The 17,634-nt window shown below is 41.1% G+C and overlaps 1 protein-coding gene across 1 annotated transcript in view; it reads left to right on the forward strand.

Moving 5' to 3' along the window:
• The window catches only part of TDRD12 (tudor domain containing 12), a 309,334-nt gene that overhangs the window by 237,348 nt on the left and 54,352 nt on the right, over nt 1-17,634 (forward strand). Inside the window, exons 19-20 of the mRNA XM_030204408.1 lie at nt 1,759-1,898; nt 5,599-5,819. Coding sequence (XP_030060268.1) covers nt 1,759-1,898; nt 5,599-5,819 — 361 coding nt within the window. The remainder of the gene's footprint in view (nt 1-1,758; nt 1,899-5,598; nt 5,820-17,634) is intronic.

Raw genomic sequence — 17,634 nt, forward strand, 5'->3', positions numbered from 1 at the left:
AAAGGGTATCCTAACTTTGCCCAGTTAGGTATTTGGGTACGGCAGTGAATATCAGCTATACCCACAAAACTTCCAAGTGCCGCTGGTACCCTGATGTGTATCAGCATTGACTATCCGGGCCTATTTTGGCCAGTGGCAGTCAGGGCTTAAAAAATTATCACCACCACTAGCTGAATATTGACAAAAGAATTATTAAAAAAAAAAAATGAAGAAGCAATATTCTGGCTTTCATTTATTTCTTTCCTGTATCAGCCTGTCACAATTCTTTTTTTTTGTCATTGCCCTTTTCATTTCCTCCATTCTTTGTCTTATCTATACACACTGATTCTGTGCATGTGCTCTCCAACACCACTTGCTGCTTCTCTCTTTCTCTCCCTTGGTTTTGCCAGTGTTCTTTGTACTTTGGCTCAAAAACTGACATTTGTGTTGTGCTTGTACCTATCTGTTCTATACTATATACCTGAAGCTCTATGAAGTAATGAAGGGGGTTATGTGGGAGATGCTGGATAAGGCTATTCAAAGGTAATTACTGTTGGAACAGAAATTTATTAACACGTACTGTGTTTTTTTTTCTTCCTGTGCTAGGACCACTGCTTTTTAATATATTTATAAATGATTTAGAGATTGGAGTAACTAGCGAGGTAATTAAATTTGCTGATGACACAAAGTTATTCAAAGTCGTTAACTCGTGACAGGATTGTGAAAAATTACAGAAGGACCTTATGGCTAAATGGCAGATGACGTTTAATGTGAGCAAGTGCAAGGTGATGCATGTGGGGAAAAAAGAACCCGAATTATAGCTACATCATGCAAGGTTCCACGTTAGGAGTTACGGACCAAGAAAGGGATCTGGGTGTCGTCGTCGATAATACACTGAAACCTTCTGCTCAGTGTGCTGCTGCGGCTAGGAAAGCGAATAGAATGTTGGGTATTATTAGGAAAGGTATGGAAAACAGGTGTGAGGATGTTATAATGCCATTGTATCGCTCCATGGTGCGACCGCACCTTGAGTATTGTGTTCAATTCTGGTCGTTGTATCTCAAGAAAGATATAGTAGAATTGGAAAAGGTGCAGCGAAGGGCGACTAAAATGATAGCAAGGATGGGACGACTTCCCTATGAAGAAAGACTAAGGAGGCTAGGGCTTTTCAGCTTGGAGAAGAGACGGCTGAGGGGTATATAAAATAATGAGTGGAGTGGAGCAGATGGATGTGAAGCGTCTGTTCACGCTTTCCAAAAATACTAGGACTAGGGGACATGCGATGAAACTACAGTGTAGTAAATTTAAAACAAATCGGAGAAACTTTTTCTTCACCCAACGCATAATTAAACTCCAGAATTCGTTGCCGGAGAACGTGGTGAATGCGGTTAGCTTAGCAGCGTTTAAAAAGGGGTTAGACGGTTTCCTAAAGAACAAGTCCATAAACCACTACTAAATGGACTTGGGAAAAATCCACAATTCCAGGAATAACATGTATAGAATGTTTGTACGTTTGGGAAGCTTGCCAGGTGCCCTTGGCCTGGATTGGCCGCTGACGTGGACAGGATGCTGGGCTCGATGGACCCTTGGTCTTTTCCCAGTGTGGCATTACTTATGTACTTATGTACTAATTTCCAAAGAAAATTCAGTGAGTGGAACTTTAATGTAAATCTTGATATTAGCAGTAAATCCTTGTGTATTGATATTTTCAAAGTATTAATTTTTGTTAGTATTTTAGAGATTAAATATAGATTATCTCATTGTCATTTTCTTTTCTAGTTTTAACTGATGACTGCATAACATCGCTACACATTACAGATGCAACTTGTGTGATCCACTATGGTTTCCCAGCATCTAATCAAGTCTTTGGTTTACGTATGTTTACCATGTCTGGAAACTTTCAAAATAAACTTCAAAAGGTCTGAATTTTTTTCTTTTACTAAAGATTTATATTGTGAATAAGCAAATTAATTATTTTTTCAGTTGTCAGTCATAAATTCCAGTTTTAATTAAGCAGTGAAGCAGTGTGAATTCAACATATATGCTGGGTCAGTGAAGGATATTGGGCATCCTAGGTAAGCCTTCAACTTAATGCCCCACCCTCCGTCTCTCAATAAACTTTCAATCCAATATTGTGCTTCCTCTCCCTTCCTGAATATTTTGATAATTTAACTCCACAGTTATGATCATCCTACTGAAAATAATAGGCAGATACATACTGCTTTTATTAGACAATTTCAGCCATCACTAAGAGGAGGAAAGTGATGGGTGAAGTTGTAATGTGCCCTTGTTGAAGGAAATTAGGGAAGCAAACAAACTGGGCAACTGAATAATAATGGGTGATTTCAATTACCCCGATATTGACTGGGTAAATGTAACATCGGGGCATGCTAAGGAGGTAAAATTCCTTGACAAAATCAAGGATTGCTTTATGGAGCAGCTGGTACAGGAGCCGACGAAAGAAGGAAAAGTTCTAAACCTAGTCCTTAGTGGAGCGCATGATCTGGTGCGGGAGGTAATGGTGGTGGGACTGCTTGATAACAGTGATCATATGATCAAATTTGATATTAGCTTTTAAGTAAATATACACAGGTAATCCAATACGTTAACGTTTAACTTTAAAAAAGGAGACTATGATAAAATGAGAAGAAAGGTGAAAATAAAACTTAGAGGAGCGACTGCGAGGGTCAAAAATTTACATCAGACGTGGATGGTGTTCAAAAACACCATCCTGGAAGCCCAGGCCAAATATATTTCTCGTATTAAAAAAGGAGGACGGAAGACCAAATGACAGCCAGTATTGTTAAGAAGTGAGGTGAAGGAAGAGCTAAAGGAAAATCCTTCAGAAAATGGAATAAGGAACCGACTGAAAATAATAAGAAACAGCATAAGGATTGTTAAGTCAAATGGAAAGCGCTGATAAGGAAGGCAAAGAGGGACTTTGAAAAAAAGATTGCGTTGGAGGCAAAAACACATAGTAAAAATTTTTTTTAGGTATATTAAAAGCAGGAAGTAGGCAAAAGAATCAGTTGGACCACTAGGTGACCGAGGGGTAAAAGGGGTGATCAGGGAAGACAAAGCCGTAGCGGAGACATTAAATGAATTCTTTGGAATGCTTCGGTCTTCACCGAGGAAGATTTGGTTGAGATACCGATGCCAGAAATGGTATTCAAAGCTGACGAGTCGGAGAAACTGAATGAAATCTCTATAGACCTAGAGGATGTAATGGGGCAATTTGACAAATTGAAGAGTAGCAAATCTCTTGGACCAGATGGTATTCATCCCAGAATACTGATAGAACTGAAAAATGAACTTGCAGAACTATTGTTAGTAATATGTCATTTATCCCTAAAATCAAACGTGGTACCGGAAGATTGGAGGGTGGCCAATGTAGCACCGATTTTTTAAAAAGGTTCCAGGGGAGCTCTGGGAAATTAAAGACCGGTGAGTCTTACATTGGTGCCGGGCAAAATGGTAGAGACTGTTAAAAAGAACAAAGTTACAGAGCATATTCAAAAGCATGGATTAATGAGACAAAGCCAATATGGATTTAGTGAAGGGAAATCTTGCCTCACCGATCTTACATTTCTTTGAAGGGGTGAACAAACATGCGGATAAAGGGAAGCCGGTTGATATTGTGTATCTGGATTTTCAAAAGGCGTTTGACAAAGTACCTCATGAAAGACTTCAGAGGAAATTGGAGAGTCATGGGATAGGAGGTAGTGTCCATATTTATAAATGACCTAGAGATGGGAGTAATTAGTGAGGTAATTAAATTTGCTGATGACACAAAGTTATTCAAAGTAGTTAAATCGCGGGAGGATTGTGAAAATTACACGAGGACCCTACGAGACTGGGAGACTTGGCGTCTAAATGGCAGATGATGTTTAATGTGAGCAAGTGCAAAGTGATGCATGTGGGAAAGAGGAAACCGAATTATAGCTACATCATACAAGGTTCCACGTTAGGAGTCACCGCCGACCAAGGAAGGGATCTAGGTGTCATCGTTGATGATACATTGAAACCTTTTGCTCAGTGTGCTGCTGCGGCTAAGAAAGCAAATAGAATGTTAGATATTATTAGGAAAGGAATGGAAAACAAAAATGAGGACGTTATAATGCCCTTGTATCGCTCCATGGTGCGACCGCACCTCAAATATTGTGTTCAATTCTGGTTGCCGCATCTCAAAAAAGATATATTGTGCAGAGAATGGTGAAAAAATGATAAAGGGGATGAGACGACTTCCCTATGAGGAAAGGCTAAAGCAACTAGGGCTCTTCAGCTTGGAGAAAAGGCGGCTGAGGGGAGATATGATACAGGTCTATAAAATGAGTGGAGTGGAATGGGCAGATGTGAAGCATCTGTTTACGCTTTCCAAAAATACTAGGACTAGGGGGCATGTGAATCAGAGAGAAGTTTTCTTCACTCAACGTGTAATTCAACTCTGGAATTCATTGCCAGAAAATGTGATAAAGGCGGTTAGCTTAGCAGAGTTTTAAAAAGGTTTGGACAGCTTCCTAAAAGAAAAGTCCATAGACCATTATTAAATTGGACTTGGGGAAAATCCACTATTTCTGGGATAAGCAGCATAAAACTGAGCCTGACACTGTTGGGAAACTGTGGGGTACAAATGAGATAAATAAAATGTTTTGTACTTTTTTGGGATCTTGTCAAGTATTTGTGACCTGGATTGGCCGCTGTTGGAAACAGGATGCTGGGCTTGATGGACCTTTGGTCTGTCCCAGTATGGCAATGCTTATGTACTTATGTAATTTCCAAAAGTCATTTATCTGAGTAAATATTCTATGAGAATTGCTCACCCTTCCTATAGGTAGAAATACATGCTGATGGCTCTTTGAGTTTGTGGGGCTGTCATTACCTATTGTTTTGCTTACATTTGCTGTCTGCTGCTTCTCAGATGTGCAGCCTTAGCCATCCTTTTACTGTTGCCTAACAGTTAAGCTGGCCTTGCATCTGTGAAAGTGTATGATTCTTAAATATGGACCACACGAGTACAAACTGGTATTTGCTAAAGGTTATATAAATGTAAGCAAAAAGCATTGTTATAAAACTATTCCTTTAAATAAATATGTTAATAAAAGTAAAATTTTTGTAAATTTTCTAATATATTATCAGTTCAGTGTGGACTAAAACAGTTAACTGTGTAGCATCAGGAGCTGACTCAGCAGGTTAAGCCTAGCTTATAGCTTACATTATGTTTTCTGCCACACTAAATTTCAACATAAGCTGATTCAGAACAGAAGTGTCTAGCTTTATTTTAATGTAGTGCCTTAACTTTTTAATGCAGAGTTGTATTTCTTCAGTTACAGCAGTCTTCCTAATAACAGGGCTATATCTTCCATCTCTGTCATTTTGCTGTATCTTCAAATCTCACTGTCTTCAGCTCAGAATCTGTATTGTTACCAGTGTACTTGGAAATGCATTTTTACCTTTGTTTTGACATTCATCTCCTAGGCACCTATCTTGTGCATTCTTCCTTTTTATAATTAGGCTTATGAGGGTTGTAAATTAGCTTGTGGTATTTTGCATGTCTTCGCTAATTATGTCCATTGGTTTTGAAATTCAAACTCGAGAAATTTCTTGTTTTGTTACATAAAGGGCTTTTCAGAAGAATCGGAGACTTCAAAGGCAAAATCCATTTTGTTGATGACTGAGAAAAATGCAAGTCAAGCAATTGGTGTATTGCATTATTTAGAGCACACAGAAGCTAACATTCCACAAGAACTATATGACTTTATAGCTGGAAGTTTAAAGGCCACTGAGGATGCAAAACTGGAAAGACCTCTTTGCCAGTACCTTAAAGAATTAGGTGTCTGTAGGTAAGTAAATGTTAAATATTTAATTGCTAATGACTCTGTAAATATGCTTGTCAAGACTCTTAGGACTTGTTACTGTAAAGTCTTAATATCTTGAAGTATAACCTTGGCACACCTGAAGTCTCTTTATTTTCTTACGTTTCCTTTTATTGAATAAAACACAGATAATTTACTCACAGTCAGATGTTCAGAAGTATTGCCCCAGGGCACAGAGACTCCGTGATTCCGAGAGCTGTAACAGTGGTTGGAGGTAGAAATCTGAAGAGAGGCAGCTTTATTGCAGAGGTGGGAAATAGTTGAACAGATAGAAGTATTTCAGAGCTGGTTGACTGGAGAGTGCAATATCTCATCAGGAAGATATATTCAAGGTAAAAAAACAAGTTCGTTCCACGGAGTGAAGCAGGACAATTGCTGTCTGAAGCAAGATGGTGAATGCCTCATGGCGAGAGAAGACAGGGAGGTCAAGAAGGCTCACACAGGCCCAGGGAGGAGGAAGTAAAGACCAGTGGGTACAGAGACTGCCACTTGGTGGCAAGGGTGGTCCCAGAGGACAGCCCTCGATTGGAGGGAAGGGTCGTACCTGGCTGACCTCTCAGGACAGAGATAGTAAGATATATTCACTGCTATTTCCAGTATCCATGACGAAATGTAAGCCACATTGAGCCTGCAAAGAGGTGGGATAATGTGGGATGCAAATGCCATAAAATAAATAAGAATGACCAGGAAATGATAGCAGGTAGACAAAGGAGCCAAACTTGGCTGAGAAAGAAAAGAGGTCTAGGCAGCAGCACAACCAATGGTTACAGTTCTTATACAGATAGGCAAGTGCGGCTGCATTGCCTGTGATCTACATTACACAGAATGCATTGCTCACGTATCTTTGCAGTGAGAATTGCAGCAATGAAGATCCTTAGAAGTGAGAATGACAGTGAAAGCATTAAACACATTTTAGGGTCACATTATAAGCTAGTGCAAGGCTGTCAGAGGACAGAACAGTGCTTAAATCATTTATTAACCTATAGTACTTTAAATTATAATAGTATGAAATATGTATCATTTGACCAATTTAGTGCTAAAAAATTAGGCAGAAGCTATTTGGTTGTTGTTTCGGTCTATAAACTTGATCCTTTACTTTGCTGTCTTGTTTGGTCTTTTGTTTGTTTCTCTTTCATTTTCTTACAATGTTTTTAGCCAGCTTCACTTATTTTATCCTCATCTTCGTGATTTTTATGCTATTGATTTTAGAGCTGTACTGAATAACATATCTTATTATTCGGCCGAAAACGAATAATGAAATATTTTATTTGGTTGAATCTGAATATTGAATACAAATAATGGACATTGAGCTTTAGCATAATTAATAAAGAAGCACCATGAAATCAGAGATCGTATTTATTTCAGTAAGATTTAGCACAGTAGAGTCCTGGATTATTTGAATTTAAATCACTATTTGGCTGCATAATATTTGGCAATAGTTGATTTCATTTAGCTATTATAAATTGCTTTGATGTGAATATGAAAGTCAGGATAGGAAGTTCAATTAAACATAAACTGTTACCTTCTTAGCAAATTAAAGGTATTATCAGTATCCTAATTATAATAATATAGACTTGGCTTTTGATTGTAAGTATGCAGAACGTTTTAATTTTCCTTCCTTTTTTATGACAACTACCAATTTTTGAAATTCTAAGTGTTTCAGTAAGTTGAAGCTGAGGTTCTTGAAAGTGTATGTTACCCTGCCAGTAAAGAGTTGGTATGTGCCAAATAGGTCTCGATTAAAGTCTCTGTAAGGCTTAGGCATTTCTGTTTCCTTAGTTGGGTAGTGTAGTATTTAGTGATTGTAGGCATTAACAGCTGATTTGATCACTATACTGACTAATGTTTTTAACTTTTGTTTTTTTAGGCTTCTATGACTGGCATCATGGTTGTTGTAGTTGTCTGGGTCTTGCCGTGTCCGAGTAATTGGAACCAACATTTCAGCCATCGTGCCATGGCTTTCTTCAGGATATGCTTTGAGATCTACAGCTTGTCTTTATATATAGTGATTTCTCAAATCTGGCTGGGGTTTGAGGTGGGTAGTTTCCTCAGTAAGGAAGGAGATTTCAGTGGGAAAGTTCATTGATCACAATTGTAAATTCTGCCTCTGGATTGGGGAGGAATTCTTGTAGGTCATATTCTAAAACTTTTGGGTGGAGGGGGGGAGAAGACGTTTGTCCTCCGCACCAATCCTTTTCTGCTAAATTTTGTTTGAATGAACAATTGCCATGCTTTGTTTAGAATGAACCCTTCGTCTCTGTTAAAGTTATTAGGGTCTCTTGCTATCTGTTACTTCTTTAGTTCTTCTCGGCCACCAATGATCTCTTTTCAGAGATGTTTGTTTCCTTATCTAATCATATGACCAGTTGCCCTTAGTATGAAGGGCTACAGCTGATTTTTCTCTGTTACAGTGCTTGTAGTGTCTCTTAATGATCTTGTAGCAGTTTCACCAATGTACAGTTGGCTGCAGCTGCTTGGGATTTCATACGTTCTAGGGGGTTTGAGCAGAGGTAGCCGGTCTTTCACATATGCAAGTGTGACTACCAGCTTTTTTTGTGGTGCCTTATAGTCTATTTTGATGGTTATTCTTTAACAGTTTTCTTATATGATCCATCACCCCTTGGACATAGGGGAACACTGTGAGTTTTTTTTCTATCGCGAGGTCATCCTCTAATGGTTGTTGGTGAAAATAAGAACATAAGAATAGCCATACTAGGTCAGACCAATGGTCCATCTAGCCCAGTATCCTGTTTCCAACAGTGGCTAATCCAGGTCACAAGTACCTGGCAGAAACCCAAATAGTAGCAACATTCCATGGGCAAGTAGTGGCTTCCCCATGTCTGTCTCAATAGCAAATAACAGACTATGGACTTTTCCTCCAGGAACTTGTCCAAACCTTTTTTAAACCCAGATACATTAACCACTGTTACCACATCCTCCTGCAATGAATTCCAGAGCTTAACTATTCGTTGAGTGAAAAATATTTCATCCTATTTGTTTGAAAGTATTTCCATGTAATTTCATTGAGTGTCTCCTAGTCTTGTGTTTCACAGGTTCAGTTGTCCAGAGGTTTTAGGGCTTGAGAAGTGCCCTTCTGCTGTAGCTCTTAGCTTAGAGTGTGTCCCAGAGGGTGTCCTTTTCTTTGTGAAGATTGTCCAGGTTACAAATTCTTAGTGCTCTGTTCATTAGTGTACGTAGAACACCTCTTTTTGAAGCTAGATGGTGGTAGATTCTGTATGTAGATAACCGTTGGTATGGGTGAGTTTTCTGTATATTGGGTTGTCCGGGCTTCCATCTGTCCACTTACTCAGACATGGCAAGACCCAGGCAATTACAACAATTCTTAACTTTAGTTATTACAAATTAAAAAATACCTAAATCAGTAGTGACAGTTTAATATTGTTATATGTGCATGTTTTTATACTAATCATTGCATTTAGAAGAAACTATGGAAGCAATGACACACATAACTGTATATTATAATTTATAAGAAGCATGGACTAGGGTTACTTAGCTGCTATTTTATGTTAAATTATAAAATCATCCCCATGTGTTTTTCTATAGAGTGCATAGGTTAAAAGGGCGAGAAAGGTGCCTTTTTAGCCTATTATACAAAGGCAAATAGGTGCATGTATGTCTTTATAAAATACTAGCAGAAATCCTACAGAAATCATATCTAGGAACTTCTGAATATTTTTACAACACTGTTACCGTTGTTTGCGATGTTAAGATAAGAAGCCACTATCTTTTTATTATTTATCTTTTATTATGGTTCAGCAGTTTTGGTATTTTGAATAAAGTCTTGAACAAAGTCATGGATAAAGTAAAAATGTATAATAATTGAATTGAGCACCGTTTACTTGGAGGGAGGCACATAATCGATGAATTGAAAAGGAGCTTGGATCTGAAATAGCTGAGGCTATAAGAGATCCCATACCGTCATAAATTTATCAGATGTTTCTATGTATTGTGGTGCTTTTTGGAAATCTATATTAGTTGTTATGCTTGTGTGTTTGCTGCTATTGCTTCCCCTTTTTTCTGTTTATATACATATATTTCTTTGTGAAGTAGGTTTTTTATTTCCCTTATTCCTTCATAGATTAAAGATAAAGACATTTAACCTGGCTCAAGTAGGTATAAATGTTGGCATATACAATAAATGGGTGATTTGCAGTTCTGCCCACAGTATGCCTACTGTAAGTATGCACCATGCACTTCAAATATTTTTAGGCATGACACAATTTTATAAGAGCCCATTTATACACCTAACTCAGTGCGTAATGCACAAAATTGTCTTCTAAAATTACCCTCTAAGGGGGGTCTTTTACTAAGGCGCAGTAGCATTTTTAGCATGCGCTACATGCTAGAGATTCCCATAGGAATATATGCTTTACATAATACTTAAAGGGTACTGAGTATTGGATCCATCAGAACCATGATTGTGTGCGAAACATGATTTCATGTCGGATCAGATGATGTCTCTGAGATGAATAATAATTCTTATAAGAAATAAAAAAGAAAAAAAGAGCAGCAAAAGTTCATCTAAGCTAAGTGCATTTGAGATTATAAGATTGAATATTGAAAATTCTAGTTATTGGGTGAAAGTAGAAAGTTAAAATACTGAAAAATATGGATCAATGACGAATACATGCACACCATAATAAAATGCTTGGCTCATATATATAACCTGAATAGTGGTGTTATGGTTATCTGATGGATCCAATACTCAGTACCCTTAAAGTATTATGTAAAGGATATTGATAAGGAGCAATTGGAGCTGGGTAGTGATAAGGATTAATTTATGAGAAACCCCCTCCATTAAATGTAATAACGATACTGTTTAAAGTGCATAGGAATATATGGGCATCTCTAGCATTTAGCGTATGCATATTCCGAAGCCTAGTACAATCTATGGTACTAAGCCATCTAGATTACTGTAATGCCATCTATGCCGGATGCAAAGAACAAATCATCAAGAAGCTTCAAACTGCTCAAAATACAGCAGCCAGACTCATATTTGGAAAAGCGAAATACGAAAGCGCCAAACCCCTAAGAGAAAAACTGCACTGGCTCCCATTAAAAGAACGTATTGCGTTCAAAGTTTGCACCAGTGGTCCACAAAATCATTCATGGGGAAGCACCGGCCTACATGTCAGATCTTATAGACTTCCCTACTAGGAACGCAAAAAGATCAGCATGCTCATTCCTCAATCTCCATTATCCCAACTGTAAAGGATTAAAATATAAATCCACATACGCAACCAGTTTCTCCTACATTTGCACGCAATTATGGAACGCATTACCAAAGGCCATAAAAACAACGCAAGATTTAACTATCTTCCGAAGGCTACTGAAAACTGATCTATTCAAGAAGGCATACCAATAACATTCAACCTCAAAACTAAATAATGAGACTACACATGAACTAGTAAAATCGAACTCTTATCACTGGACTGACTAACCTCTTTCACTTTAACCCTTATGTTGAATATGGTTTCTCTACAGTCGATGACCTAATGTATGCTACAATCCTATCTATCACGCGGGAATCAATATGCACTACCATAATGTATTCTTCTTTACCAAGTATGAATGCACCTTAATGCCACACTGTATTCTTCTTTACCATGCATGTATGCACCTTAATGCAACGACTTTTGTACTCTGTAACCCGGAAATGGCAACAGCCATTACGGCAAATGTAAGTCACATTGAGCCTGCAAATCGGTGGGAAAATGTGGGATACAAATGCTAAAAATAATAATATTTTTATTCATTTAAAAACGCTAGCATGCCTTAATAAAAGAGGCCCTAAGCTCCTAAATGAAATTTTATTATTGCATATTTTCTTTTTTAGTAGTCTTTCTTACCTTACTGTTGATCTAGCTATTCAGAGATTATTTGATGCACTGTAAATATTTCTTATATCAAATCATTTATTTATATACAGAGGTCAATTCTGTTAGGCCAGATGAGGCTGTCACAATCTAGGTAACAAAGTGAACATTGTTTTTCAAAGCTAAAGATGATAAATTGTCTCTGATCGATCATGGAACAACACTGTTTGTCTTACCTTAACATGATTCTGTTGAGAATGAGATTGTGCAGATGCATAGGTAAGTAGAATAATCAGGGCTGTGGAGTTGGAGTCATGGAGCTGGTAAAACTGTACCATCTCCACCCCCAGCTTCAAAATAAGAAAAACAAAATTATAATAGTAAACTTTATTGTTTTATATTCTGATAGATCTATCTATCGTATCTTTATCATGAATCTAAAATTATATTTATCAGTACTTTAGATCTAGAATAAAAAATGTAAAACCTAATATCAGTAGGGTCTGAGTTGGACAGTAGAAAAATAGAGGCGTAGAAGTCAAAGGTTTGGTGTGTCAACACCACAGACCTGGATATAATTGGACCAATTGGGTTTTGAGGTAGAGTAAAGAACATAAGCGTTGTCATACTGGGACAGACCAAAGGTCCATCATGCCCAATATCCTATTTCCAACAGTGGCCAATCCAGGTCACACGACCTGGCAAGATCTCAAAAGAGTAAAACGGATTTTATGCTGCTTATCATATAAAAATAAGAAGTGGATTTTTCCAAGTCCATCTTAATAATGGCTTATGGGCTATTCTTTTAGGAAATTATCTAAACCTTTTTTAAACCCCGCTAAGCTATTTTTACCATATTCGCTGGCAACGAATTCCGGAGTTTAATTACAAATTGAGTGATGAAATATTTTCTCTGCTTCGTTTTAAATTTACTACTACTTAGCTTCATTACCTGCCCCCTAGTCCTAATATTTTTAGAAAGGGTAAACGAGTGAGTTACATCTATGCCACTCAGTATTTTATAGACACCTATCGTATCTCCCTCAGTCATCACTTCAAGCTGAAAACCCCTAAATGCTTTAGCCTTTTCTCATAGGAAAGTCATCCCACCCCCTTTATCATTTCTTTCACCCTTCTCTGTACCTTTTCTAATTCTGCAATACAAAGGCATTATAACATTTTCATTTCTGTTTTTCATTCCTTTCCTAATAGTTCCTAGAATTCTATTTACTTTCTTTGCCACTGCTGCAGACTGAGCAGAGGGTTTCAACGTCTCATCAACGATGGCACCTTGATCCTTTTCCTGGGCGGTGAATCCTTGCATCACGTAGTTATAATTTGGGTTCTCTCCCACATTTATCACTTTGCAGTTGCTAACATTAAATGTCAATAGCCATTGGGATGCCGAGTCTCCCAATCTTGTAAGGTTGTCTTGCAAGTTTCCACAATCCTCTTGTGATTTAACAACTTTGAATAACTTTGTGTCATTTGCAAATTTAATTACCTCACTACTTATTCCCATCTCTAGATCATTTATTAATTTGTTAAAAAAGCAGCAGCCCCAGAACAGACACCTGGGGAACCCTGCTATGTACTCTTCTCCATTGAAAATTATGACCATTTAATCCTATTCTCTGTTTTCTAGTTTTTATCTAGTTCTTAATCCACAATAGAGCATTACCTCCTATCGTATGATTTTCTAATTTACTCAGGAGTTCGAGGTATTTTGTCAAATGTTTTTGTTTGTTTTGTTTTGTTACATTTGTACCCCGCGCTTTCCCACTCATGGCAGGCTCAATGCAGCTTACATGGGGCAATGGAGGGTTAAGTGACTTGCCCAGAGTGACAAGGAGCTGCCTGTGCCTGAAGTGGGAATCAAACTCAGTTCCTCAGTTCCCCAGGACCAAAGTCCACCACCCTAACCACTAGGCCACTAATGCCTTTTGAAAATTCAGATAGCGTATTGACTGGCTCACCTTTATCCACATTTGTTGACCCCTTCAAAGAAAAGTAGTAGATTGGTGAGAAAAGATTTCCCTTGACTAAATCCATGTTGGCTTCATCATTTTATTAATCCATGTCTTTGTGTATGTTCTGTAATTTTGTTCTTTAATGGTCTCTACTGTTTTGTCCAGCACTAACATCAGGCTCACTGGTCTATAATTTCCCTGATCACCTCTGAAACCCTTTTGTGTTTAAATCTTTTCATTGAACTCTGAGAACAATCAAAAATTACGACAGCTTCTTTCTTTGAGACTAGTCATAAGACACAGGCAGAGCAGGACAACAAACAGAGGTGAACAATTATTCTGATTTAACAATAGATTTATTAAACCCCCCATAAACAACCCAAAACTTCTTTCCTCCTCCCAAAACCCATCCCACCCTTCCCTCCTATTACTACATCAGGGCAGTTTTACAGAACTCTTAAAAAAAAAAAAATTGGCATTACATTGCTCACCCCCAATCTTCCGGTACCATGTTTGGTTTTAAAGATAAACTACATATTACTAGCAGTACCTCTGAATGTTCATTATACAGTTCTGTTGGTACTCTAGGATGTATACCATCCAGTCCATGTGATTTGCTACTCTTCATTTTGCTAAATTGCCTCATTACATCTTCCAGGTTTACAGAGATTTGATTGTTTCTCTGAGTTGTCAACATTGAATGGAAAGGAAAAGAGAGAAGGTGAAAACCTACGCAAAGTCAACCAAAGGTCCAATGAACAGCAGTGGTATTCTAGGAAACCTTTACTGAGGAATGACCTCAGCTGAGTTTTGGCAGCTGTCTTCATCAGGGGTCATCAGGTGTTCCATATCATCATGCTGATCAATCCATAGACTGGTGGGTTGTGTCCATCTACCAGCAGGTGGAGATAGAGAGCAATCCTTTTGCCTCCCTATATGTGGTCATGTGCTGCCGGAAACTCCTCAGTATGTTCTCTATCTCAGCAGGTGGTGGTCACACACAGCAGCAGCTCTGGCTAGGTCTCCAAGCCTAATTTTTAGGTTTTGTTGAGTACCTGGGGTTGAGGGCTCTTCTTGAGCAAGTGCAAACCTGGTGGTGCCAGGTCCCTCCTTTTCTCCCCCCTCCCGCTGGCTCCGTTAAAAAAAAAAAATTTTGGACGTCCTTAAGGGCGTTTATTTCAACGTTTATTGCAGCTGCTCACTGGGACACCAGTTCGTTACAGCTCGGAGCGAGAAGCAGGTAATTTTACCTTTTTATAGCGGGCAGGGGGTGCCCCGTTCAGTCTCCACGTGGCTTATGGCGTCAGAGGGCGAGGATTCGCTCCCCGGACCGTGTGGGTGCGTCTAGCGGGGATGCGGAGATTTCAAAACCTGAATCGCCTTTGTTAAGCATCAGTTTGGAGGCCGGTCAGTGTCCCGGTTCTTCCTTCGGTGCGGCGGTTTTTCCCGCCATAAGCGCCCATCCTCCGCTGCTCGCCCACTCCATGTTGGCCGGCCACTCTGCTCGGACGGCTTCTTCTTGGGCCGCCCTCGAGCTGGGAGACGTTATTACTATGGTCGCCCTTGATTCGGGCGACGGTAAGAAAGCGGCCAAGGTTAAGCGCCGTTCTTCCCGCGCGGCTCCTTCTCGGAGTTTCGCGCTGGACGCCATTTTGGATGCGCAGCACGTTTCTCCCCCGCTCTTGCGAGCGCCGGTTGAGGGTGCGGCTAGGGCCGTGGCCCAAGCTCCAGAAGTGCACTGTTCGGGGGGATTCTCCCCTGAGTTCATTTTGCTGCTGCATCAGGCTTTTCTTATGCCAAACAATGCCCCTGCCCCCCTGTCTGATAAAGGGGTTGAGGTCTCCGGAAGCAAACGCCTTCGGGTGGATTTCCAGGCCCTAGAGGACTCTGTCTCCTCTGATGTAGATGAGGGCAGCGTATCTGAGTTCTCCCAACTGTCCTTTGGGGATTCCTTGGAGGAGACGGATTCCCGCTCGGATGGAGCGGATGACCCCTCTGCAGCGCGGATCTTTCGCTCAGAGGATTTGCCCAACCTGTTAGTGTAGGACATGAGCATTTTGAAGATTTCCTCTCCGGAGGATGTCTCTCCCTCAGCCTCTGTTGGCTCCGCCATTATGCTGGGGACGAAGCGCCCGCCTAGAACCTTCCACGTGCATGAGGCCATGCGCACCTTGATTTCGGCTCAATGGGATGTCCCAGAAGCGAGCCTCAAAGTGGCTAGGGCTATGTCCCGCCTCTATCCTCTGCCTGAAGGTGAACGGGAGGCCTTTCTTTGGCCTACCGTGGATTCTTTAATCACTGCGGTGACTAAGAAAACGGCGTTGCCGGTGGAAGGCACGGCCCTAAAGGACGCCCAAGACAGAAGATTGGAGGCGGCCTTAAGGTCGTCCTTCGAGGCGGCTGCTTTAAGTTTGCAGGCCTCAGTTTGTGGCTCCTATGTGGCCAGGGCGTGCCTGACGATTGTGCAGTGGGCTTCCCCCTCGGATCCTTCCTTGAGGGCTGATTGGCCGGCGCTGGAATCGGGCTTGGCTTATTTGGCAGACTTGCTGTATGATGTCTTGAGAGCCTCAGCTAAAGGTATGGCTCAGACAGTCTCTGCGCGGCGGTGGCTTTGGCTGAAACATTGGTCTGCGGACCACGCCTCTAAGTCTCGCCTGGCTAAGTTGCCTTTTAAAGGCAAGCTGCTTTTTGGGGTCGAGCTGGACAAAATTGTGACCGATCTCGGCACGTCTAAGGGCAAAAGGTTACCAGAGGTCAGGGCTCGGGCCAGTGGTGCTCTCCCCGGTAATTTCAAAGGACGGTTTCAGGAAGCCCGTCTGTATCGCCCGGGCAAGTCGGGCTCCTCTGCCCCCTCTTCCTTCAAGAGGAACTTCTCCCCCAAGCAGCATTCCTTTCGCAGAGACCGCCGTCCCGGAGGTGCTTCCTCCGGTCCTCCCCCAGGGTCTCGTACCCAATGACGGGGCCCTGGTCCATGGCCCAGTGCAGATTGAAGGACGCCTGTCCTCGTTTCTGGGCGAGTGGACCAGGGTAACTTCAGACGCTTGGGTGCTGGAAGTCATCAGAGACGGCTACAAGCTAGAGTTCTGCCGACCCTTAAGAGACGGGTTTGTACACTCTCCCTGCAAGTCTCCGGTCAAAGCTGTGGCAGTGCAGCAGACTTTGGACATTCTGATCCGCTTAGGTGCGGTCGTTCCGGTGCCAGAAGATCAGCTTGGCAAGGGACGTTACTCCATTTACTTTGTGGTACCAAAGAAAGGAGGTTCTGTACGGCCTATCCTCGACCTCAAAGGGGTCAATCGGGCCTTGAAAGTTCGGCACTTCCGAATGGGGACTCTCCGCTCTGTTATAGCGGCAGTGAAGGCAGGGGAGTTCCTGGCATCCTTGGACATCAAGGAAGCTTACCTGCATATTCCCATCTGGCCTCCTCATCAACGCTTTCTGCGTTTTGCAGTCCTGGGCCGACACTTCCAGTTCAGAGCCCTCCCGTTGGGGTTGGCTACTGCTCCGCGGACCTTCTCCAAAGTAATGGTGGTCATCGTGGCCTTCCTACGAAAGGAAGGAGTACAAGTCCATCCTTATCTGGACGACTGGTTGATCCGAGCCCCCTCTTATGCAGAGTGCGGCAGAGCTGTAGACCGGGTGATTGCTCTTCTGAGCTCCCTGGAGTGGATCATCAACTGGGAGAAAAGCCAGCTGCGCCCGACTCAGTCCCTGGAATATCTGGGAGTTCGTTTCGACACCCAAGTGGACAGAGTGTTCCTGCCGCACAATCGAATTGTCAAGCTTCAGGCTCAGGTGGACCAGTTCCTAGTAGCCTCTCCTCTTCGGGCTTGGGACTATGTGCAGCTGTTGGGCTCTATGACTGCCACGATGGAAGTAGTGCCCTGGGCCAGGGCTCATATGAGACCACTACAACTCTCTCTGCTGCAGCGCTGGACTCCAGTGTCGGAGGATTACGCTGTGCGCCTTCCCTTG

Source organism: Microcaecilia unicolor, chromosome 5, assembly GCF_901765095.1.
Source record: "Microcaecilia unicolor chromosome 5, aMicUni1.1, whole genome shotgun sequence".
In the NCBI taxonomy this organism is placed as follows: Eukaryota; Metazoa; Chordata; class Amphibia; order Gymnophiona; family Siphonopidae; genus Microcaecilia; species Microcaecilia unicolor.